We start from the raw sequence: 24849 nt of genomic DNA, 5'->3' as shown, positions 1-24849 counted from the left end.
AATATTTTGTTTTGAGAATCCAAATAGCCAAGTGCATCAAAACATACATGCAGGTTTGTAGGTTCTGTATAAAGAACAACTTTATAAATAACTTTATATGAAGCTAAGAAACATTTCTAAGAAACCGCCATCGTCAACTGACCACTGATTTGTATTACAGATTTGGTCAAAACAATAACAGAGTTTACATCACCAAATGCAGATTCTGTGAAAAATCGATTACACACCGAACTGTTAACTGGCCTGACCAAACAGATTAGCCTACATCTAAAATCTATAGTTATCTACCAGGGACTCAAAGTCAAACCAACTTGTCTCTGATCTTCAACTGCATGCGTCCATCATCTCTCGCGTAACATAAAATTATTTTAAAATAGAGCGCCCTCTATCTGTTTATCAGTTTTGAAAACCACTTCCTCCAGATACCGGAAACAAAAACACGGAACAACCCCTCGTAAAAAAATAAAAAGCTTTACGCGTATGATTTGCTTCTATTGTTAAATTGGCAAGGGTTAGATTGAAAATACTAATTTCAAATGGGCTATGGTAAGTGTTATTTGGCTGATTAAATCTCAATTTTCATAATAGAATGTTGTTTTGCTAGCTAACGCGTTAAGCATAACGAGATATTTTTAAAAACAAGTCTGCTGTAACCAAATAACGTCAGCAACTGCTTTGAACCTGACGAAATATAATTGACTAGCTAGTTTTCTACCTAACGTCAGTATGCATGGCAAACGTGCAAAATGTCCGTTTTATTGATATAACAGCGTGGATTCTTTTGTTTTAGGTAGTCTGAACTAAAGAGACTGTTATCGACTGCTCCTCGTCACCTTCCTACTTACCTTGTCACCAACACCGCCATTATGTCTACAGGCATGGCTTCTCAACTGCAGCCCTCTAGCAACACAAACCAAGGTTCACCCAATTCCTTGTCGAAACATTTGCACAACTAGCTAGCTACCTATATAAACAAACAAGCATGCTCATTAGTTTTAATGAAGCTGGCATGCAAATTGTCTTAATCAGTACCATGATACCACGAATAGTCATTCGTGCAGCTTTTTTAGCAATACTTAAGGTGACTACATTAAAAACAAAAACGCTGGGATGATTTTGCTAGACTCTGGCTGAGTTTTTAGTTCACCCCCCCCTGTAGTCTGAACTGAACGCGCTAAAGCGCACGTACTCCGTCGCGCAACTTGTGGCGTGGAAACAATGATTTGGTTCTCAGTTGACTAACCCCTTAAATAACTGGGAAAAATGAACGAATGCGTTCTACATGTAGAAGTGGACTTATTCTTAACAGTACGGTCCGTACGACCCGCATCTCATATCAAATAGTCGAATTATAAAAGCAGGCTATAGGATCCCTATTAATTGTGATCTCCGTAGGCGGAGTAGTCGTTGTAAAGATTAGTAATTTAACGTTTACTATGCTGTACCTTGTAGTGTGGAGTAATACCAGTAATTAATTTAGTCAGATTAAAAGGTGCTGCTTTTGGCTTTACTTAATATATGATTGTATGATATATATTATTTAAATATAAGGTTTATTTGTCAAATGCACCGAACAAAATCTTGTGACATGGCACCTGACAACTACCTAGTCAGAGTTAAGAAGAATATATAATCAGAAATATAGCCAGACAAAAAATAAATCAACAATATACATAACACTGTACACTAGTAGCAGTTTCAAAAAGAGTACTAGAAACTAGCAGCAATCTGGGTAGTATTGAACATTATAGATAAGGCAAGTATAATAGTAATATACATAATTTAAACTAGCAGCAATTCTGTAGAATTATTGAATATTATAGATACATATGAGTAATAAGCTTATGAATGGTGGCATAGCACACTACAACGATGTAGTGAGAATGAAGAAAAATATATATACACAGCCAAAATAAAGCAAGAGGATAAAGCAATACTATACATAACACTGTACATAGCAGCAGTTCAAAAAGAGTACTGTGAACTAGCAGCAATATTGATAGTAGTATTGAAATGATAGATATAGCAAGTTTGGCAGTGTTATTCATAACAAATTTAAACTAGCATTTTTGAAAGAGTATGATGGGGAGTATGAACAGGATGGTAGAAGCATTGACTATTATTGATACATATGAGTGTAATATGCTTATGAATGGTACATGCAAAGGAATATTCAGTTTACGCTTTCAGTTTACATATTTAGTAGACACTTTAATCCAGTGCATACATTATAAGAACTAGGTGAAACAACCACACAGCTTAGTGATTTGATGAATGGAAGGAGAAAGAAATCGGAGTATGGGTTCTGCAAATGTAATTAGGATCTACAGTTGAATTCTCATTTGAACTCTTGTCTCGGCGGATCTCCCGGCTTCAGTGTTCTTCTGACAACTCAGTTTTCACAGTGCTTTGTAAAAATATGCAGTAATGTTAAATAATGTAATATGTAATTGAACATGGCAATTAAGCCTTCAATTGCTTGCAGAATGGTATTTTAATTTGATGATAAAATGCTTGACAATGGGCCAAAACGGGTCCTGTCGTGATCACCATAGCAATGCCGTGATGAGTGTTGCACTACATAACAACCAAGGTTGGTAGTGCTGTCTTTTCACGGGGCCTAGGTTGTGGTGCTAAGCTCAGGGTTCTCTGAATGGTGAAGGATTAGGTAGGAACCACAGAACACTTGGATAACTACAGACAGGTGACGTGAGCTCGACAGAAAGCTGTTGTTTGATCTTCCTAAAGGCCAGAGAATGAACTGCCCGCTGTACGGCTGCCAGCGGATCTATGCCGACGGCGACAGCCTCGGCAGACACATCCAGGACCACCAGAAACACATGCCCACGCAGTCCCTCCCAGGTTGGCCCCAAACACATCTGTTGTTTCACCATCCTCTGTCCCTCCCTGGTGTGGAGGATGGTGGAATGAGTTAATGCATGTCGCGTTATTTCCGATGAGGTTCTCCTGCTGTGTGTGAACGCTGTCTCTGTCCCTCCTCTCAGGGAAGGGCTTCCTTTGCTCCTCAATCGGATGCAACGGCTCCTTTCCCAGCATGCAGCAGCTCATGGAGCACATGAGGCAGCACCACAAGCCCAACACATACTTCCTGTAAGTGTGTCTCTGTGTGCGCGTGCACGTGTGTGCTCCACTGATGTAAACACATTCTGGTCATGATGATTACAGTGTAGAATTGGTCAGTTGGACTCGATTCAGCTGTGTTGGTGTTTACATTCCCACCTGGATGAAATGTTCTCTCACAGAACTCTGTGTCTGTGTCTCTCTTTGTGTCTGTGTCTCTCTCTCTCTGTGTCTGGTCTCTGTGTCCATCTCTCTCTCTCTGTGTCTCAGGTGTGAGAGTTGTCGGTCCAGGCTGCGCTCCTACCGCGCCCTCCTCAAACATCTCCACACCTGTGCCAAGGTGGCCAAGAGCAAGGCCAAAGCTGGCCAGGTCGCAGAGTTCAAGCCTGACCCCGACGGCACTGTTCCCATGGCTACAGAACCCTCTGGTACTGACCAGGGGCCCCCACAAGAGCCCATGGAGTCTGATTCCTCTCATCCTGCTGGTGGTTCCAGTGGGTTTGACCTGGCCTCACATCCTGCTGGTGGGTCCAGTGGGTTTGATCTGGCCTCACATCCTGCTGGTGGGTCCAGTGGGTTTGATCTGGCCACACATCCTGCTGGTGGGTCCAGTGGGTTTGATCTGGCCACACATCCTGCTGGTGGGTCCAGTGGGTTTGATCTGGCCTCACATCCTGCTGGTGGGTCCAGTGGGTTTGATCTAGCCTCACATCCTGCTGGTGGGTCCAGTGGGTTTGATCTAGCCTCACATCCTGCTGGGGGGTCCAGTGGGTTTGATCTGGCCTCAACCACGACCCAATTCCAACCTCAGCCCTCGGGAGATGCTTCTCTCCTTGCCCTGGACCCCTCCTCTTCTACCTTCCACCCTGGGGCATCAGTCGCCCAGCCGTCCGGCCCGTCGGACCAGCTCCAAGTCTCTGACGGCCCCTATGGCTCCTTCTCCCAGTACCTCCAGTCTCCCCTGGAGGTCTCTGCTCCCGAGCTACAACAGACACACCACCACCTCCTCCAACCGTCACCGATGGAGCACCCCCACCCGAGAGCCCCCAGGCCCGGCCTTGCTGCCACCTCCTCCCCTCTGCCCCAGACCGGTACCCCAGCCAGGTCCAACGCACGCTGGAGGAAGAATCAAGGTGATCCCAGATGAGTCCACAGGGGTTCTCAGGACGGGGTTCAAAATGTTTGGGGAATGTTGTCTTTACGTTGCTCGTGTGGAATCCACGGCCATGTCATTTCATGTTGATTGTAGTGCCCCGATAGCCTGGTCCCAGATCTGTTTGTGCTGTGTGATCCACTGAAACCCCCACCGGAGTTAGCTACACAGCACCATGATCTGGGACCCCCAGGCTAATCCTTGTAAACATTCGTAGAGAACCAGCCGGACAGAGCTGGACAGAAGGTGCTGGTATCAGACAGTCTGTAGATGTCAGGGGTGGCTGCGGCGTTGCGGTGAGTGAACTGTTTTGTTGCACTGTCCTGCCAGACTCAGCGGGGCCTCTGAATGCCAGATGGAACTCTCCACCTGCCAGTTATTGGTTAAGTACAGGTAGAGCGCAGGTGAGATGCGGAGAAACTGCACACACACACGCACGCACACTGCTAAGGGGAAATGACAAACACATAAGGGAGGGAGGTTGACACTGCCCTCACGAGTCATGTCCAATGGGATTCCTGCTCCCTCCTCCAGGGCTGTCCTGCCTTTTGGGCCCCACCCTTTCCTCCTCACCAGAGGTGCGTTCCGTTTTCTTGATCGTTGGATATGTTCCAGAACCATCTACTGAATAACCCGTTTTCACTGAAGTTTCTGGAATAGACTTTGAGGGGCAATTCATTCTCTTGGGTGGGTGTGGCTTGGTGTTGCTTGAAGTAATGACTGACGTCTTTAAAGGACAGCAGCCATGTTCCACAACCCAACCCATCCCCATTTCTAAACTGTTTGTTCAGTAGAACACTGTTCAAAGGACCAATCCAGAACGTAAGAACTAACTGAACACAGCTCTGGCTTTCCCGCCTCCCGCCTCTGCTAACCAATAATCAGCCCCCTAATCAATCAATCTATAACCTGGCTGGGGGTGCAACATAACCAGCTCCAAGCGTCTTTATCTCTCTGGGTTGATGCTTCACCAGCAGATGGTGTTCAAGTCCCCAAACAGCCTGTTATGTTTCAGTTTTAGATCAATGCTGGCTGATAAGTTACTGTCTACATATTTAACTCACTTTCCCAAGCCTCCTGTGGCTTCTATCTTTCTGTAACCTTTAGTGGAGGGAAATCCTCTTTGAAGATGGATACATGGATGGGTTGCTGATGTCATGGAAAACCTGCTCTTAACATGAATCCACCAATCAAAGAGGAGTAGGCCGAAACATGGCAGCCAACGGATCCACTCTCTGGAGAAAACATCCCACTTTTAGGGCAAAGCTTTAGGATAATTTAGCTGTACCAGGATCAGTGGTAGATGTGTGCTGTTAGGTGTACGCCATCATAGAGAAGGATTGTACAAGCATCCCTGTGAGATTTCACATCATGCCCCTGGTAGCACAAGGGCAGCACTTTGGATGCAGTATTCATTTAGACCCCCCCCCCCCCCCCACACACACACACACACACACAAATAGTCCAGGTGTTTAGGGGGGAGCTGCCAATGAAGTTAAAATGGTGGTGACGTCAATGCCAACTTGTCCGGGTTGAGTCCTCTATCCATCTCTATGGTGTAGGCTCAGGATATCTGCTGGTAACGTAAGGCTTGTCTTTGCTGTCTCACTGCCTTTACTCTCTGCTGCTACGTGTTGATACCTGCTCACCAGCTACATCCCCCATCAGCGACCTCGTGCTTGTTGTGGTGTCCAGGTTACACGCTTCGCACCGACAGCAAACTAACCCTACTGTCACTGTGTCAATTATAGTGGACCCAGGTCCTCCATAGACCATATTCTGATAGGGTTTCATAGGTGCGTTTAATGTGATAAGAGGTCTAACCCTCTGAGAAGACAGGTAGATGTCTTGCAATGAAACTGTGGTCTGGTGAAACTTCCAGCTTACCTTCCGTGGGCAAGCTATTACCACATTAAATACTCTTGTGAAATCCTCTCAGATTTCCGGATGTGTGTATGGTCTACATGTGTTTCTGACCTGGGGACTTGATTTACTGCTAGTTTTCTATCCTACTTGGTGGTTAGTCACATTCACCTGGTGTCTTGGTTTTAATTGCGATGGGTTTGGGGGGGGGGGGGGTTCATGGGCAGGGTGGCTCCAATCTTGGGGTGCTAAAACACTTCTGGTTTTCATCCTTCTAACCAGGTACTGGTTATTGCACCTGGTATTACAGCCATGTACTACCAGGTGAGTGTGATTTAACAAGCTTGTGGAACTAGAACCCCCTGGCTGGTCTCTGAAGGCCCCAGTAGACCTTGGCCTCATGACACATTCCACCATTTTGTCTCACACTTGAACGTGGTGTGCTCACATACTTCTAATCTCTCACTCTGGAAAAAGTGTGGGGAGAGTTCTACTACTGCCCCGGAGAAAACGAGAAGGGCGAGAACTTCTGACCAATCCCGGTATACCAAGTTAGGCCAAACAGAAGAAAGCTAGTAAATAATTTGCACACGCTGCAGAAATCCCCAGTCGACGCACAAAGCACCCACTTTCAAGCGGAAGTATAAATGAAATGGTGAATGTTCTTACGACATACTTACTGTAGCTCCTCCTCGATCTCAGGTCAGTCCTTCAACAGTCGCATTCTGTGGAAGCACACCAGGGGGCGCTACAGCTGTGTCCAGTGTGGCCACTCCACCGCCAACAGGAAGGAGATGACTGCTCACATCAAGGGCCAGCACAAGAGCCCAGCAACCGCCAAGCCCACCAACGACACCGGTATGCGCACTGCTGACACTGTTGTCAAGCCCTTACGAATGTGTCTGAAATGTGGATGTGGCATAGGATTCCACACGAATGTGTCTGAAATGTGGATGTGGCATAGGATTCCACACGAATGTGTCTGAAATGTGGATGTGGCATAGGATTCCACACGAATGTGTCTGAAATGTGGATGTGGCATAGGATTCCACACGAATGTCTCAAATGTGGATGTGGCTTAACAGGGACTTCACATGATCTGTTACCAGTTTCCATGACGATTCACACTAATCAGAATTCTAGGTTAGGACCAAAAGTGCATTGATGTGGCTCTATCAAAGTAGAAACCCTGTTAGTCTTTCTGCCTTCAACTGAGTCCTCTGCTGATTGCAGAAGGCGGAGAAGCCCCGCGCACCTCACAAACTAAGGCATCGTCAGAAACAGAGTCCTCCACCTACACCCAGCTGTGACTACGGAGGGTCCTCCACCTACACCCAGCTGGGACTATCGAGGGTCCTCCACCTACACCCAGCTGGGACTACGGAGGGTCCTCCACCTACACCCAGCTGGGACTATGGAGGGTCCTCCACCTACACCCAGCTGGGACTATCGAGGGTCCTCCACCTACACCCAGCTGGGACTATCGAGGGTCCTCCACCTACACCCAGCTGGGACTATCGAGGGTCCTCCACCTACACCCAGCTGGGACTATCGAGGGTCCTCCACCTACACCCAGCTGGGACTATCGAGGGTTATTCTCTGCATTCAAAATGTACTCCCCTATTTTGTATTGTGTGAGGAGTGTAACTAGCATAATTGAAATGTCAAATTATATAATTTCCACTGGAAATTGAATTTAAATAAACATTTATGACCAGTGTTCAATTGAATTTCTGTGCACTTAAATGACACATGACCACCCTTCTAATTACCCAGTGTTTCTCAAACGCAACTGTTCTGAATTGTCAGCAGAAACTACTCCACATAACTGAGTTCACCTCTTGACATGGGAGATTTCCACATGGCTAACAAGTAAAAAACCTAGTGATATTTCCGGTAAAGCCTAGTTTTGAAGATGTTATCTGATTGTAATAATCACACTGAAAATGTTGTGCTTGTACTAGAATCATAGCAGCACTAAATCCTGAAAACAACTAGCCAACATCCTTTTCCACTCCAATCAATCAATAAAATGTATTTATAAAGCCCTTTTTACAACAGCAGTTGTCACAAGGTGCTTTTACAGAAACACCCGGCCTTAAACCCCAAGGAGCAAACAACAGTAATGTTGAATTTCAGTGGCGATGAGAGCCCACCTGGCAAGACAGCAAGGGTGGACAGTATCAAGCCTTCTGGTCACCTTCACGCCCTGGGCCAGGCTACACCTAATCATAAACCATGCTGTAGAGATGAGTTTTTACTAGACACTTCTAACCTTAATTGGCAGATCATTCCACAGTAGTGGAGCTCTATGAGAAAAGGCCCTGCCTCCAGGCTATCTGTTTAGAAATTCTTGGTACAATTAAAAGGCCTGCATCTTGCGATCGTAGGTTACGTGTGGGTATGTATGGCTGGATCATTTCAGCAAGGTAAGTAGGAACATGTATTGATTTATAGGTTAAGAGTAAAACCTTAAAATCAGCCCTAACCCTAACAGGCAGCCAGTGTAAGGACGCTAGGACAGGAGTAATGTGTTAAAAAAAAATGTGTTTGAGTTAGGATTCTAGCAGCCGTGTGCAGCACTAATTGAAGTTTATTTATTGATTTGTCAGGGTGACCGGAAAGAAGAGCATTGCAGTAATCTAGTCTAGAAGGAACGGAAGCATGGATTTGTTTTTCTGCATCAGTTTTTGATAGGTTTCAGATTTTTTGAAATGTTTCAAAGATGAAAATAAGCAACTCTTGAGACATATTTTCTATGTTCATCAAAGGAGAGGTCAGGGTCATGGGTAACGCCGAGTTTTCTAAAAAATCACAGTGAGATCTCCCAACAAAGCTCTTGGTTTCTTGGGTCCTAAAACGAGCATTTCTGTTTTTCTTGAGTTGAAGAGCAAGAAGTTCTCTGTCATCCAATTCCTAATATCTGAAACGCATACTTCCAAAGTAGCTAATTTTGGGGCTTCTCCATGCTTCATTGAAATATATAACTGTGCGTCATCTGCATAACAGTGAAAATGTACATTTCGGATTACCTCGCCCAGAGGGAGCATATATAGTGAGAAAAAATAATGGGCCCAGAACCGAGCCTTGAGGAACACCAAAGCATACCTTTGACTTGTCAGTGGATATGCCATCTACACTAACAAACTGATATCTTTCAGATAAATAAGATTTAAACCAGGCTAGAACATGTCCACGTAGCCCAATATGGGTTTCCAGTCTAAGAGAAGGGAGTGATCAATAGTGTCAAAAGCAGCACTAAGATCAAGAAGCAACAGTACGGATGCGGAACCTTTGTCTGAGGCCATTAGAAGGTCATTTGTTACCTTCACGAGTGCAGTCTCAGTACTATGATGGGATCTGAAACTGGACTGGAGCATTTCATAAATGTTATTTGTCTTCCTGAAGACTTTGGTACACATCCGGAGGAAAGGGAGCAATTTATTATGTTCAACATTGGCTGACCTAGCACAGGAAATAGCTCCTTAAGTAATTTTGTTGGAATTGGGTCTAGCTGACAGTTTGTGGGTTTAGAAGTCATTACAAATTTTGTGAATGTGTCGAGCGATACAGTATCAAAAAATTCAAGTGTCCCCATTGACACCTGGTCAGGGAGGTTCAGGACATTCTCAGGACAACTGAGATTTTGAGGACCATAACTATTTAAGGAGGAGTCAGTTACTTGTTTTCAAGAATCAAGAACCTTCCAGTGGAATGAACTGTCAACAGCAGCAACAAACATTTAATTTCACAGACTTCCTCACACAATTGGCAAAAGAATCCATCAGCCATGTTTCATACATTTTCAAGTCGATTCAGATTAGGGTTCTGCCTGGGCAACCTTTTTAATTCCTTAGCCTCGACTAGATGTGCTTTGGGTCATTGCCATAGGCAAACGTCCATCCCAATTACTGCATTCTTGCAGAGGGCAGCAGGTCTTTGTGAAGAACGTTCCTGTACATCGCCACATTTTGTTAAATATCCCAGTCCCCGATGAAACACCCACAACATGATGCGGCCACCACCATTGCTTCCTCTGCAAGGTATTATTTGGGTCATGTTCCATGTTGGATTTATCCAATATTGGGGGTACCAATTTTGATTTCAGGTGTGTATGTTTAAATATTTTACAACAATAGAAAACGCCTATTGCAAGTAAGCCCTAAATCACAACTTAAAATGCTAGAAACCCTGGTGTACTGACAAAATGTGACAATGTCAAGGGGCTGTAGACTTGCTATAGGTACTGGATCTATTTCCATTTACCTATGCAGTAGCTACAGAGGCGCCACTGATGTCTCCTGACTGGGAGTCACTGTGAGTCTTTAAATGTCTCTTTAGGTGATACTGACAGGTGTAAGTCTTAGAACAGAGATGACAGCGAAACGGTCGCACCCCGGTGTGATTCAGAATGTGTTTCTTCAACTCTGCACCGCGAGAAAACGCCTTCCCACACTGGTGACAGACGTACGGACGTTCTCCTGTGTGAAGACGCATGTGGAGAGTCACCTTACTAGCCATGGTGAATCCTTTCTGGCAGACGGTGCATTTGTACGGTCTCTCCCCAGTGTGTGTTCTCCTGTGTATCTGCAGCTCCCCTGCAGAGCAGAAGGCCTTGCCACAGTCAGAGCAGAGGAAGGGTTTCTCCCCTGTGTGAGTCCGTATGTGAATAGTTAGGTTCCCATTCACAGAGAAACGCTTGTCGCAGTAGGTGCACTGGTACGGTCTCTCACCAGTGTGGGTCCTCATGTGGAGCTTCAGGTCGGCTTTGCACTTGAAGCCCTTCCCACAGCTGAGGCAGATATGGGACCTTTTCTGGGAGTGGCGCTGCTCGTGGCCATGTAGCCAGCCCTTAATGAACATCCATGTGTCATTAGATATTTAAAACACATAACAATACAATAAATACAACATTGAAATACCAACAAACCTAAATTCAACAGTGAAATATGAACAACACAATACCCTAAAACCAACACTTATGCTCAATTCAACAACTGACCTGTGAGCTGAAGCACTTCCCACACTGTTTACACTGGAAGGGCTTCTCCTCTCCATCATGGACCTTCTGGTGGGCCCTCAGCTCAGCGATGCCAGGGAACGGGCCCTCGCCACAGTACCTGACATTACATAGGATGGCATATGGTCTACTTACAAAGTTCCAAACTGTTCCCCTAATAGTGCACTACTTTAGATCTAAACCCCACGGGCCCAGGTCAAAGCTAGTGCGATAGAGAGAAATTGATGTGGGATTCACAGACCACAGTAATGTAGTTGTGATGTACCTGCAGTTGAAGACCTTTTCCTTGGTGTGGTTCTCCAGGTGTTTCTTCAAGGAGTTCTGCCACTTGAAGTTCCTCCCACACTGTGGACATTCAAACTTCTGTCCAGGCTGTGAACGGCCACGGCTACCAGCACAGCGATGGCTGACCCTCTCCCTGACCGACCCAAAGCTGCTCCCACATTTAATACAAACATAAGCTGCGTTGGAGCACTGGGTTCGGCGATGGGTCGACATGTCGGAGGACCTTCTGAAAGTCTTGCCACACTGGGAACACTTGTACGGGTTTTCCCCCGTGTGGAGACGCTGGTGTTCTAACATCTCGTAACGGTAGACGAAACAGCGACCACACTGAGGACATTTATGGGCCACCCGGCGTGGAGGTTGATCTGACGAACCAGGGGTACAACTGGGGGAAGACATGGTAGGGGTGGTGGAGGGGGATATACTGGTTGTAGGGTTAGTGGAGGTTATAGTTCCTTGTGTCATGGTGGATGAAGAAGATGTAGCGTCCTGAGATGAGGTGGAGTTAAGGGCAGCTTGGGGGCTGGTTGATGGGACCTGGAGTTGTAGTACAATCTGAGGACAGGCATTGGTGCTCTTTGGGTACTGATGCTCAGGGTCAATGTTTACTGCTTTTCCTCTGTCCTCAGACACCAATCTTACACTTGGTCTTTCCACATCTCCCTCCTTTACTGCCTTCTGCTTGCTTTCGCTTTGAGAACATCCGTCATTTCGTACCAAATCAGATTCATTCTGGTATTTATCCAAACTTGCTGTTGATTGGCCACTAATGAAAGGGAAGGACAAGGAGTGGAGGAGGCGGTCCTCTGTCTGAGTGGGAGCTGACCAGTGACAACAAGGACCAATGGAAAGAAGACAGGAAACAGATGATTTGTTATTAAATGACTACAGTACCTGTGTCAAACTACTGACCAGAGTTCTATGGGACTTGGTGCCTCTGGGATTCAGACAGACTTACCACTCTGGGGTAGTTTGAGGTTCCCATGATACTGCTGGTTGTGTAACAGGGAGTTCAGATCATCATGGGAGACACAGCGCATGTAGTCCTCCAGAACAGAGGGGGCAGCACTGATCAACGAAGCAGTCTGAAGACAGGGAATGGTGGTGAAAATATGTCATCAAATTCATAGAACATCTCAGCCACCCCTGGAATCAAGACATTTGTCTGTGACCATCCATAACTTAAGATTACTGCAATTAAATGAAGGCCTCTTTGCCTCATGTTCAATCAAATAGTTATCATCATCATCTTCCGCTTATCCGGGGCCGGGTCGCGGGGGCAGCAGTCTAAGTAGAGATGCCCAGACTTCCCTCTCCCCAGACACTTCCTCCAGCTCTTCCGGGGGGACACCGAGGCGTTCCCAGGCCAGCCGGGAGACATAGTCCCTCCAGCGTGTCCTAGGTCTTCCCCGGGGTCTCCTCCCGGTGGGACGGGACCGGAACACCTTCCCAGGAAGGCGTTCCGGAGGCATCCGAAACAGATGCCCAAGCCACCTCAGCTGACCCCTCTCGATGTGGAGGAGCAGCGGCTCTACTCTGAGCTCCTCCCGGGGGACCGAGCTTCTCACCCTATCTCTAAGGGATCGCCCGGCCACCCTGCGGAGAAAGCTCATTTCGGCCGCCTGTATCCGAGATCTTGTCCTTTCGGTCATGACCCAAAGCTCATGACCATAGGTGAGAGTAGGAACGTAGATTGACCGGTAAATCCGAGAGCTTCGCCTTACGGCTCAGCTCTTTCTTCACCACAACAGACCGATACATCAACCGCATTACTGCAGAAGCTGCACCGATCCGTCTGTCAATCTCCCGTTCCATCCTTCCCTCACTCGTGAACAAGACCCCTAGATACTTAAACTCCTCCACTTGAGGCAGGCACTCTCCACCAACCTGAAGTGGGTCAAATAGTTATATTCTGCCAATAGGGTATTCAGTGTTCAGCCTCAAATAAGGATGTGTACAGATTGTTTTTAAATATCTGACTGATAATGTGTATTAAGCCGTCTCTATATTTGCAGCCATAGCTGGGACTCTCCAGGAGCTGATTCAGAGTCAGCATTGTGCAGAAATCCTAACATTAAGGTTAGATTTCATTGGTGAAATCTGATTATAAAGAGCTTCTTTTCTCTTCATTTGTAAAGTAAATACTTGATGAATGTTCTTAATTTCTTTGTGTTTTTATAAACACAATACATCTTCAGCAGCAATAATCTATATTCTATTATTATCTGGAAATCCAGATCAATAGAAAATAAACAGTCTCACTGTCCTTGTGAATGTTTTCCCTCTCTCCAGTTGACCAGTTGAAAAAAAAGCTAGTCTCAGTGTCACTCCCGCTTTGTGTCATTCCCACGGTACCAGGGTGGTCAGAAACATACTGTCAGTCAGTACCTGTTTGAAGTCTGGGACCGGCAACAGCTCCTCCAGTCTAGACAGGAAGTGACACACCAGAGCCTGCAGAGCCATTTCAAAGTTAGGACCATACTCCACCGGGAACACCACCTGGTATAGAAGAGAGAAAATAGGGGGGCCCTACTGTACTTAACCAAGAAAAAAGAAACAATTTCTTTAATTATATTTAAAACACTATTCTATACATATATTTTATACAATTGCTGCTTTTAATCCAACCTCTCCAAATTTCAGAGGTAAGAAGAACAGCCATATAGGACGCTGGAAATATTAAAGAAATGGTCTTGGTCTTGAACGCTTAAGGATTTCATTTAGCAACTAGTTAGGCAGGTAATCCCCAGGTACTATTCTCCATCACAATGACCTGGATCAGTCTATCACTCCTCTACTGACCATCAGTCATCACTATGATTTGGAGTCATCTATCATACCCTGAAGAAGTGTTCCCTCTCCTCTGGATCTTCTAGAAGGCTCTCAACCAGTTTCAGGAAGTTGGTTTCAGCAGATTCAATCACTGCATCATTTGACTGCAACACATGAAAAACAACACACCTCCAATCACATGCTGAACACTGTATTATATTTATTAGACAGCTGGATGTACAGCTGTCTAACATTTCCATTATTACTGTTCAATATAACAGGTTTGTCAGGACTTGTCAGCTGTTCATTAAACACTCACCTGTTTAACACCATGTGATCTTAGTCCGTCCAGGTGGGTTTGAACAGCCTTGAGATCATCAGGACGTCCAGATCGTAGCAGTTGTAGTGTCATCTGGGACAAGACCCAACCTGTTATTAACTGTCAATTCAGAACACCCGAAGCCTCCAATCACAGAAGCTTAATGATTCGGGGGTGTCAGACTCTTTCCACTGACCTCCTACTGTGCTGGTTCTTGTCTCAATGGAGACGTAGAAAACCAGGTGAGGGGATTCCTCACTAATCTCTACTCAACTTAATCAAGTACAAGGAAGGAGCGAAAACACGCTGACACACCTGGACCTCCGAGGAATGAGACATGACATAGTCATACAGACGAGCAGTGTATGGGTTTTTCTTGTCTTCAGCTAGTTATCCCCACACCTGCTGCAAGCACTCTCAGATGTTATTTGCTATTTTTTGCATCCAATCCAAGACCCCACCTTCAAGGTGATGTCTGATCGCGTAGCGGACACTTATCTTTAACAACTGACTTGGATATTCCAGGTGGAAGATGGTGATGGTCAATTATTCTGCATAGAACCTAAACCGGATCCTCTTTCGGTGCTATAGACTAGTGCTACAGACTGGTGCTACAGACTGGTGCTACAGACTGGTGCTACAGACTGGTGCTACAGATGCGGTATGAGGTGACTGGAACACAAACACATTGCTGAAGGCGCACCCCCATCAGGACTCTGCCATTAGCACACAGTCAGAAACTCTAATCTCTGATCTAAGTGAATATTGTTTAGGTCCTGGATATTTCCTTTATTAAAACATGCCCTGAATGGAATTACGTAAATTGGATTTTGATATTTGCTTATTTTCACTTAACTTAAATGCTCCTTTTCATATTGAGAAAGGGGACTGCTAATGACAACATGCAATTCAAATCAGCTGGTACTACTATAGAGAAATCTGAATCAGCTGGTACTAGTGTAGAGAAATCTGAATCAGTTGGTACTAGTGTAGAGAAATCTGAATCAGTTGGTACTAGTGTAGAGAAATCTGAATCAGTTAGTACTAGTGTAGAGAAATCTGAATCAGTTAGTACTAGTGTAGAGAAATCTGAATCAGTTGGTACTAGTGTAGAGAAATCTGAATCAGTTGGTTCTAGTGTAGAGAAATCTGAATCAGTTGGTACTAGTGTAGAGAAATCTGAATCAGTTGGTACTAGTGTAGAGAAATCTGAATCAGTTGGTACTAGTGTAGAGAAATCTGAATCAGTTGGTACTAGTGTAGAGAAATCTGAATCAGTTGGTACTAGTGTAGAGAAATCTGAATCAGTTGGTACTAGTGTAGAGAAATCTGAATCAGTTGGTACTAGTGTAGAGAAATCTGAATCAGTTGGTACTAGTGTAGAGAAATCTGAATCAGTTGGTACTAGTGTAGAGAAATCTGAATCAGTTGGTACTAGTGTAAAGAAGTCTGAATCAGTTGGTACTAGTGTAAAGAAGTCTGAGTCAGTTGGTACTAGTGTAGAGAAATCTGAGTCAGTTGGTACTAGTGTAAAGAAGTCTGAGTCAGTTGGTACTAGTGTAGAGAAATCTGAGTCAGTTGGTACTAGTGTAGAGAAATCGGTAGTTGTAAGTTGTGTTTAATGCAGTGGATTGTTGACAGTGACTAAAACAAATACTGGGGTTCACGTCCATACAAGCATCAGGTTCTTATATTTACATAAATAAAATGTAAAATACACAGACAAGTAATAGCCACAATGTAGGCTGTTTTGTAGGTTAATGTTCTAACCCCACAGCATCTCCTCAACGTGACCTTTCCATTGTTTGGGTGGAATTCCATTAACCTCTTTACCATATTTACTAAAATAAAAGATCAGTGAAATTCTGATAAAATATAATGATTTACTGTAGTCTCTTACCCATCCTCTGAGAGTAAAACTATCTTTAGTTACTAGAGTCTCTTACCCGTCCAATGAGAGTAAAACTATCTTTAGTAACTAGGGTCTCTTACCCGTCCAATGAGAGTAAAACTATCGTTAATTACTAGGGTCTCTTACCCGTCCTTTGAGAGCCAGGATGAGCAGACACTTCTGTTTGTTGTTAAGGAGTTCTGGAACCACCTCTGTTACCATGGAAACAAACTCCTCCAGTTTCCCATAATGCTTTGTGTTGCCATGGTGCACCACCTGCCACAAGACGGCTGACATCATCCGAAGAGGTGGAATCAAGAAACCCAGGGAAGGCAAAGGAAAGAGGGATTCTGCTGAGAGAAAAGGTTGGATCACAGTACAGAAGATGTTTATGAATAACAAGATGTAAGACAACCTGGTTAAGCAGAGTGCGCCGGATCTAGGAAAGGTGGGCTGAGGGCAAACACACTTTGGCGAGATCCTGCTGGGCAATATTGTCATATACTAGCATTTTTTGAAGATACTGCACAAACGCACTTCAGGGTGTAACTAAATTAAGCCTATCTAAATATTAAAAAAAGATTAATTCTGAAATGTTTTGTTACTGGTCAGTGTCCCTGAAACAAAACGTGCCCTGTCATCAAAACGTTCATGGCTAAATGAAGTATGACGGTGATTCTACTCAGAGTACACATAGATGAACAAAATATTACACATCCAGCCCAAAAGGTAAAATGTAAAAAAAATAAAAAATAATGTCTTGTGTAAAAGTCACAGAATCGTGAGATCCTATTTTTTTTACTGATAAGAAACTCTTTCATCCCTATTTCATCGCACTCACTCCGCCCGTCCACTGGGTTTCCCTTAAGAGGTGGAAATAAAGACCTAGACGTTTCAAATGTTTTACATCGGGTGCGTTGTCCAGCTCCCTAACTACCTGTGACTTGTTTTGCTTCTTCCTCGTCAAACATCCTTTCATATTCCTTCCAAATTACTGATCAACTTTAGAAAGGGAAATGGAGGGTAGTTATAAAGAATGTAAAAATGAATTAAGCGGTTATCTTTGTTGTTACACTGAAGGAGCAAGTTGCTGTTGATTAAATGCATTTCATAGAACAAGACATTATTCCGCTAGTTAGCTTACAACAACACATGCCCCTTTGCTTGAGGACCGAAACACCAGACCCTAAGGTGACCAAAATAACATTTCAGTCAATATAAAACCAACGCATACGTACCCATTTCTCCCAACAAAAATCGTCTTATTATATATTTAGAAAATGTAAATTAAAACTACTAGCTAGTTCGCTATCCGTGATAGGACCATCTTGGCTTCTTCATTGGTGAGTAGCAAATCATAGCCCTCGTACTTCCGGAAACTGTCCCGCTGCTTCCTTAAAGAAAATGTCCTGGTTTGTTTTCGTTCTTTTGAGGAAACCATTTGAATTACATTAGAAACAAATAAGTGGGCTGTTTATATCGGGAATATCAGCTTTTTTTAAATCTCCAAATAAAGACCCACAGAGGTATACAATTTAAAAAAGTATCTATCCAAAACAATCACAAATCCAGTAACGAGACACAACAACCTAAATTTGAACTAGTAGTCTGCAAGCAGCATTAACGATGACGTCATATTTGTATTGTAGTGAGGATCCCTTCAAAATAAAAGCACCTATGTCAATATATTGCATAGTGTATAATTCGTTTTAAAGATGGTAGTGTTAAAAAAAATTTTTTTTTAACACGTTTTCTAAGGAATGCAAAGAGCAAATAATAGAAAAAATATATTATAATAAATAATTTAAACCACAATATTAAAGCATAAAATGTGCTAGACTGTACACCTGAATTTGGCCAATGTAAATTGCCTTATATACAGAGTGTCAATTCATGGGGGAAAATACAGGGTATTTTATTGTGCCAGCAGCACAATTACACCCATCAATGCTGTCCATGGTTCTTAGTCCAATTTGCATATTCAGGTATAGTGTATTGAACTGGAGCAAAAGGAGTGGGTGGCTAAGTGTTGCTTGCTATGCCCTGTATTTTCCCTCTAAAGATAAGCAAAAAAACGAGTTATTTGGCTCTACTTTATTCAAAACAATATGGTAAACTATTATTTAAAACATAATATCACAGAAAACATTTATAAAAAATTGAGTGTAATGGAGAGGCATAGATGAGTGTAAAATGTGTGTTGAGGGGTGCACCTACATTTTAAACCCTTTTCTTTAAAAAGTGGAGTTTCATGAGTGAGGTATGATAGTGATTTTACTAATAGATTATGCACAAATACACAACACTAAATATTCAGCCCAGAATGGGAAGTTATTCATTTTTGTTAATCTCAAAAGTCAAATCTTTAAAGGGGGAAAATGTAAGATTTTTACTGTACTACTAGCATACATACAAGCATTTACCAGGACACATCTACAGATGTTTTAAATTGATGTTTCAAATATGTTTCTACAAAATGTGTGTGAATTCCTGAGATTCCCAATGTAAACTTTCTCACCGGTCCGTCTATCATTTGCATTGACTTGTAATCTCGTTATACATGCTTTAGACACTCGCAGTACTATCCTTCCCTCTCTAAACCACCCTGGACTAACTAGTACTATACCAGTCAGTACTATATCCTTCCCACCCTGGACTAACTAGTATTATACCAGTCAGTACTATATCCTTCCCACCCTGGACTAACTAGTACTATACCAGTCAGTACTATATCCTTCCCACCCTGGACTAACTAGTACTATACCAGTCAGTACTATATCCTTCCCACCCTGGACTAACTAGTACTATACCAGTCAGTACTATATCCTTCCCACCCTGGACTAGCTGATGCTACTCTGGTCTCATTTGTTTCAGGGGAGAGGAGGAGACAAGTCGTGTTATTGTTTAGATGGAGGATCTTACACTGTGCCCCTTTAAGTTACCTTTTACTTTGATTTGATCAGTACAGACCATCTTTGTTTGTCAAAATTATAGATTTTCTGAAAGTTTCTACCAACAGGCTTCTCAATTGGCTCTTGTATCAAACTTCAAAGTAATGGTCTTCAGGACACCATCAATTGATGTTTACTGCTTTGATTTCTTTGATTAACAGGTCTCATTGATGATTTCACATCAATGAGACACTTCCAGTGCTTCAAGTAAACAGTAGTCTGATATTTCTTATTGAAATTAAGTGTTCAAATCCCAGAATGATAGGCCAACAAAGAATTGTACTTTTTTCAAGAATTGTACTTATTTTTTGCCTATAGAAAATGGCACTTTCTACTTAAATATACGTTGCATGTAGCCACTGAAATGTGTTTAATTAGGTAGGGGAGGCTTAACAACATCACAATTGCTTGTACTAATATTATACTTTTCTTGTTTGTAGTATATATTTTTATTACATCTTCAGTTGCTGCCAACTATGTTTTGTTCCTGTTGGGTTGCACCTGCATAAACAGATGAACTCACTTGCCCCAGGCAAGCGAACTCGGCATTGAAAACTGCCCAAAAGCAACTATACATCCTGAGGAGACGTAAAAAAATTCTGTAAAAACTCTAGCTAACTTTTACAGGTGCGCCATTGAGAGCATCCTCTCAGGCAGCTTTACTGCCTGGTACGGCAGCCGCTCCGATCGAAAGGCCCTCCAGAGGGAGGTGAAGTCTGCGGAGCGTGTCATCGACTGCCATCTTCCCTCCATGCCAGGCATCTGACATACACAATGCCTGATGAAAGCACGGAACATCATCAAAGACTACAGCCACCAAGGCTATGGTCTGTTCACACCGCTACTGCCGTCTGGTTGACACTGTCTGAGCATCGGAGCGCGCACTTCCAGACTCACAGGTTTTTCACACAAGCCATAAGCCTCCTCAACCAGCAACTCTGATCCATGATCATACTGATCACACATGAACATTCCAGATGGTCTGATGTTTTCCGATGTACTTTTAAGGTCAAAACTCCAAAACAGTCCACTGAAATATACACACTAAGACAATATATTACCCAGAATGTAACCATTTCTATGATAATATACAGGGGGTGGAAATTATAATGGAAACACCACATGGAAAAGGACTGTTCCTTTGAAGTAACTAAATCACAATGGTATATGCAGTTGCAGAGATCACATTAGGTGATTACATATTTTGACATCACTTACTGGAGCTTTCAACATCTACCCACTGGGTTTCTGCCAAATTATGGAAGTAACTTTCAAACAAAATTTCAATAGCATTTGGAAGCAGGGGACATTTTATGAAGCGGATGGTATTCCCCTAATCACATGGGAGCTGGGATCTTTCCCCAGAAGTACAAGGCAGCTTTGAGAGATTGACCGATCAATATGAGCTCTGTTATAGTTTTAGACTGCCTATAAGTATTCTTGTAACAGACAACCTGTTAGTATTTCTAGTTATAGACAGACTATAAGTGTTCTAGTAACAGACAACCTGTTAGTATTCTAGTTATAGACAGACTATAAGTATTCTAATAACAGACAACCTGTTAGTATTCTGGTTATAGACAGACTGTTAGTATTGTAGTTATAGACAGAACATAAGTATTCTAATAACAGACAACCTGTTAGTATTCTGTTACTAAGATGCTCCGTGTTACTAAGATGCTCCGTGTTACTAAGATGCTCTGTGTTACTAAGATGCTCCGTGTTACTAAGATGCTCCGTGTTACTAAGATGCTCCGTGTTACTAAGATGCTCCGTGTTACTAAGATGCTCCGTGTTACTAAGATGCTCCGTGTTACTAAGATGCTCTGTGTTACTAAGATGCTCTGTGTTACTAAGATGCTCCGTGTTAATGTAGGGAACTATTCTTGAAGCTGTTTTGTTGTTAGTATTGATACGTTCTGATAAAACTCTTCCAAATAATTTTCCTACTCCTGACAGTGCAGTTGAAAGTGACAGTAATTATAATTTAGAAAAATAAAATAACACAATCAATCAGTAATAACACTATACAAAAACACACATCAATAATAATAACTATACAACCGTAGTGCAATGTATAAGTGACTGGTGTGCATGATATAAAGTGACAGGTGTGCATGATATAAAGTGACAGGTGTGCATGATATAAAGTGACAGGTGTGCATGATATAAAGTGACAGGTGTGCATGATATAAAATGACAGGTGTGCATGATATAAATAGACAGGTGTACATGATATAAAGTGACAGGTGTGCATGATATAAATAGACAGGTGTGCATGATATAAAGTGACAGGTGTGCATGATATAAAGTGACAGGTGTGCATGATATAAAGTGACAGGTGTGCATGATATAAAGTGACAGGTGTACATGATATAAAGTGATAGGTGTGCATGATATAAATAGACAGGTGTGCATGATATATAGTGACAGGTGTACATGATATAAAGTGACAGGTGTCTGTGCATGATATAAATAGACAGGTGTGCATGATATATAGTGACAGGTGTGCATGATATATAGTGACAGGTGTGTATGATATAAGGTGACAGGTGTACATGATATAAAGTGACAGGTGTACATGATATAAAGTGACAGGTGTGCATGATATAAAGTGACAGGTGTGCATGATATAAAGTGACAGGTGTGCATGATATAAAGTGACAGGTGTACATGATATAAAGTGACAGGTGTGCATGATATAAAGTGACAGGTGTACATGATATAAAGTGACAGGTGTACATGATATAAAGTGACAGGTGTACATGATATAAAGTGACAGGTGTGCATGATATAAAGTGACAGGTGTGCATGATATAAAGTGACAGGTGTGTATGATATAAAGTGACAGGTGTACATGATATAAAGTGACAGGTGTGCATGATATAAAGTGACAGGTGTACATGATATAAAGTGGCAGGTGTACATGGGACTATGGATGGAAGGGAAGAGGGGTTCATGAGTTGAGCAGCCTTACAGCCTTACAGCCTGTGGAAAGAAACTGTCCTGTTTGTTTTGGACTGAATACTCCTGTACCTTCTGCCTGACGGCAGCTTGGTAAACGGTCCATGTCATGGGTGGCTGGGATCTGTAATGATCTGTTTGCTCCTCCTCCTACACCTCTCTGTGTAGAGATCCTGCAGGGATGGCAGGTCAGACCTTGTGATGCTCTCTGCTGTTTTAATCACCCTCTGAAATGCTTTATGGTCGAGCGCGGTTCAGCTGCCATACCAGGCTGGTGACACAGCCGGACAGGATACTCTCGATAGTGCATCTGTAGAAGTTGGTGAGGATCCTGGAATCCATGCCAAATCTCCTTAATCGGTGTAGGAAGAAGAGCCGTTTCCTGGCCTCCTTCACCAAGATGTTAGAGTGATGAGACCAGGGTACGTTGAGGAGATGGTTCTGCTGCACCCCTGTCTCAGACTGGTCAGTAACTGTGAACAGACCGTGTCCAGTCACACGTCCAGTCGAAATCTGCCAGGGGGTCTCCCCTGAAAAAGGACTCTTAAATAATAATGTTGTGAATTTAGACTACATTTTGGTACATTGCAAAACAATTTTAAACTAGATTTAAACATATATAGTAGCAAACGAGTTTCAGTAAATAATCTGCGCTTATTACTTTCCGCAAAGCTGTCAAACACTCTGACAACCTATGAAACATAATTTGCATGGTAGGCTATTTAACTGGCTTCAAAATCCCTAATTCTGATTGGAAACATGTTTTTGGAATAAAAATATTGTGAAAAAAGATTGTTGTCTATTACAAATTATTTCGATCTGGCTCAAATTATTGCGATCTGGCAATTAAGTACTAATTGCGACAGCCCTCGTGAAGCCTATATACAGCTCTGGAAAAAATGAAGAGACCACTCCTATTTTTTCTTAAATCAGCATCTCTACATGTATGGCAGCCATTCCATTCCAGTGTCTGTTAAATTTCAACACAGGCACACCTCATTTTACTAAATGAGGTACTGATTAGGTGATTACCTGAATCAAATCTAATTTAACAAGGAAGTATAAAACCACTGCGGTGGTCTTCACTATCCTCTTGCAATAGGACCAGCTGGATGGCAAAAACTGTGCAAGTAGTACCTCAAAGGTCATTTGAATAAAAAATAACTATTCAGCATGACAAAAGAGTTGAAAAGAAAAGCTTTGAGTGAGGAAAAGAAGGTTTAAATTCTGGCTTTACTGGCAGAGGGATACAGTGAGCGTCAGGTTGCTTCCATCCTGAAAATTTCAAAGACGGCGGTTCATAAGAACAAGGTCAAGCAACAGACATTGTGGACAAAAAAGCTACAGACTGGCAGAGGACGAAAACGTCTTTCCACTGACCGAGATGACCGTTAACTCATTAGAATTTCATTCAATAAACATAGGATCAAGTGTCCTACAAAAAGAATGGCAAACAGCAGCTGGGGTGAAGTGCACGGCGAGGACAGTTCGAAACAGGCTCCTAAGGACAGGGCTGAAATCATGCAAAACTAGAAAAACGCCCTTCATCAATGAGAAGCAAAGAAGAGCCAGGTTGAAGTTTGCAAAACACCATAAGGATTGGACCGTAGAGGAATGGAGTCATCTTCTCTGACAAGTCAAATTTTCAGCTTTGCCCATCACCTGGTCGTCTAATGGTTAGACAGAGACCTGGAGAGGCCTACAAGCCACAGTGTCTAGTACCCACTGTGAAATTTGGTGGAGGATCGGTGATGATCTGGGGATTCTTCAGCAAGCTGGAATCAGGCAGATTTGTCTTTGTGAAGGTCACATGAATCAAGCCAAGTACAAGGTTATCCTGGAAAAACACCTGCTTCCTCCTGCTCTGACAATGTTCCCCAACTCTGAGAATTGTTTTTTCAAGCAGGACAATGCACCATGCCACACAGCCAGGTCAATCAAGGTGTGGATGGAGGACCACCAGATCAAGACCCTGTCATGGCCAGCCAGACCTGAACCCTATTGAAAACCTCTGGAATTTGATCAAGAGGAAGATGGATGGTCACAAGCCATTAAACAAAGCTGAGCTACTTGAATTATTGTGCCAGGAGTAGCATAAAGTCACCCGACAGCAATGTGACAGACTGGTGGAGAGCATGCCAAGTCACATGAAAGCAGTGATTAAAAAATCAGGGATATTCCACCAAAAACTGATTTCTGAACTCTTCCTATGTTAAAACATTAATATTTTGTTGTCGAAAAATATGAATTTGTTTTCTTTGTATTATTTGAGGTCTGAAACAATGCATATTTTTTGGGGTATTTTGACCAGTTGTTTGGCCCAATAGGTGAGGCAACATCAACCAATGGAGAATTCCTGACAGCTCCCACAGTGGAAATTGTATATATTATTTTTATTGCACCATAATTATATTAATTTCAACATCATTATACATTTTTTCACATAGCTAGCTTTACATTAGGCCTCCCTACAGGACAGTATCAGAGTATATTCACACACACACACACACACACACACACACACACACACACACACACACACACACACAC

The 24849-nt window shown here is 43.0% G+C and overlaps 2 protein-coding genes across 7 annotated transcripts; one reads left to right on the top strand and one right to left on the bottom strand.

Annotated features, from left to right (window-relative positions):
• Window positions 1-414: 414 nt before the first annotated feature.
• On the top strand, window positions 415-7822 carry znf414 (zinc finger protein 414). 5 transcript variants are annotated; one of them, XR_003781616.2, is made up of 8 exons: window positions 415-546; window positions 795-918; window positions 2749-2862; window positions 3006-3111; window positions 3352-4214; window positions 4565-4638; window positions 6800-6955; window positions 7331-7422. XR_003781616.2 is itself a non-coding variant. In XM_029118978.2 (8 exons), the coding sequence occupies exons 1-8, from the start codon at window positions 544-546 to the stop codon at window positions 7405-7407; spliced, it is 1404 nt and encodes a 467-aa protein (XP_028974811.1). In that variant the 5' UTR covers window positions 415-543; the 3' UTR covers window positions 7408-7822. The 5 variants fall into 5 exon arrangements, 4 of the variants coding, with proteins under 4 accessions (XP_028974811.1, XP_028974803.1, XP_028974820.1 ...); XM_029118978.2 differs by lacking the exon at window positions 4565-4638 and having other exon boundaries at window positions 3352-3791; window positions 3831-4214; window positions 7331-7822; XM_029118970.2 differs by lacking the exon at window positions 4565-4638 and having other exon boundaries at window positions 7331-7822.
• Window positions 7823-9807: 1985 nt separating this feature from the next.
• LOC106024249 (zinc finger protein ZFMSA12A-like) lies at window positions 9808-17978 on the bottom strand. 2 transcript variants are annotated; one of them, XM_029116748.2, is made up of 9 exons: window positions 17623-17978; window positions 16532-16737; window positions 14494-14586; window positions 14243-14338; window positions 13791-13901; window positions 12361-12487; window positions 11383-12223; window positions 11100-11217; window positions 9808-10948 (listed from the first exon to the last, which is right to left on the bottom strand). In XM_029116748.2, the coding sequence occupies exons 1-9, from the start codon at window positions 17624-17626 to the stop codon at window positions 10364-10366; spliced, it is 2181 nt and encodes a 726-aa protein (XP_028972581.2). In that variant the 5' UTR covers window positions 17627-17978; the 3' UTR covers window positions 9808-10363. The 2 variants fall into 2 exon arrangements, with proteins under 2 accessions (XP_028972581.2, XP_028972586.2); XM_029116753.2 differs by having other exon boundaries at window positions 16532-16734.
• Between the last annotated feature and the right edge of the window lie 6871 nt (window positions 17979-24849).

The sequence above is a fragment of the Esox lucius genome, chromosome 3 (assembly GCF_011004845.1).
Source record: "Esox lucius isolate fEsoLuc1 chromosome 3, fEsoLuc1.pri, whole genome shotgun sequence".
NCBI classification, from domain to species: domain Eukaryota; kingdom Metazoa; phylum Chordata; class Actinopteri; order Esociformes; family Esocidae; genus Esox; species Esox lucius.
The sequence above is the reverse complement of the archived record's forward strand: the minus strand, read 5'-3'. Positions and strand labels throughout refer to the sequence as shown.

Coding starts and splice junctions, on each gene's coding strand:
- znf414 (XM_029118970.2), top strand. Junction 2,863..3,005: donor GCCCACGCAGTCCCTCCCAG/GTTGGCCCCAAA, acceptor CCCTCCTCTCAG/GGAAGGGCTTCCTTTGCTCC. Junction 6,956..7,330: donor CAAGCCCACCAACGACACCG/GTATGCGCACTG, acceptor TGCTGATTGCAG/AAGGCGGAGAAGCCCCGCGC.
- LOC106024249 (XM_029116748.2), bottom strand. Junction 14,587..16,531: donor TCCTGGCTCTCAAAGGACGG/GTAAGAGACCCT, acceptor GTCTTGTCCCAG/ATGACACTACAACTGCTACG. Junction 11,218..11,382: donor GAAAAGGTCTTCAACTGCAG/GTACATCACAAC, acceptor ATGTAATGTCAG/GTACTGTGGCGAGGGCCCGT.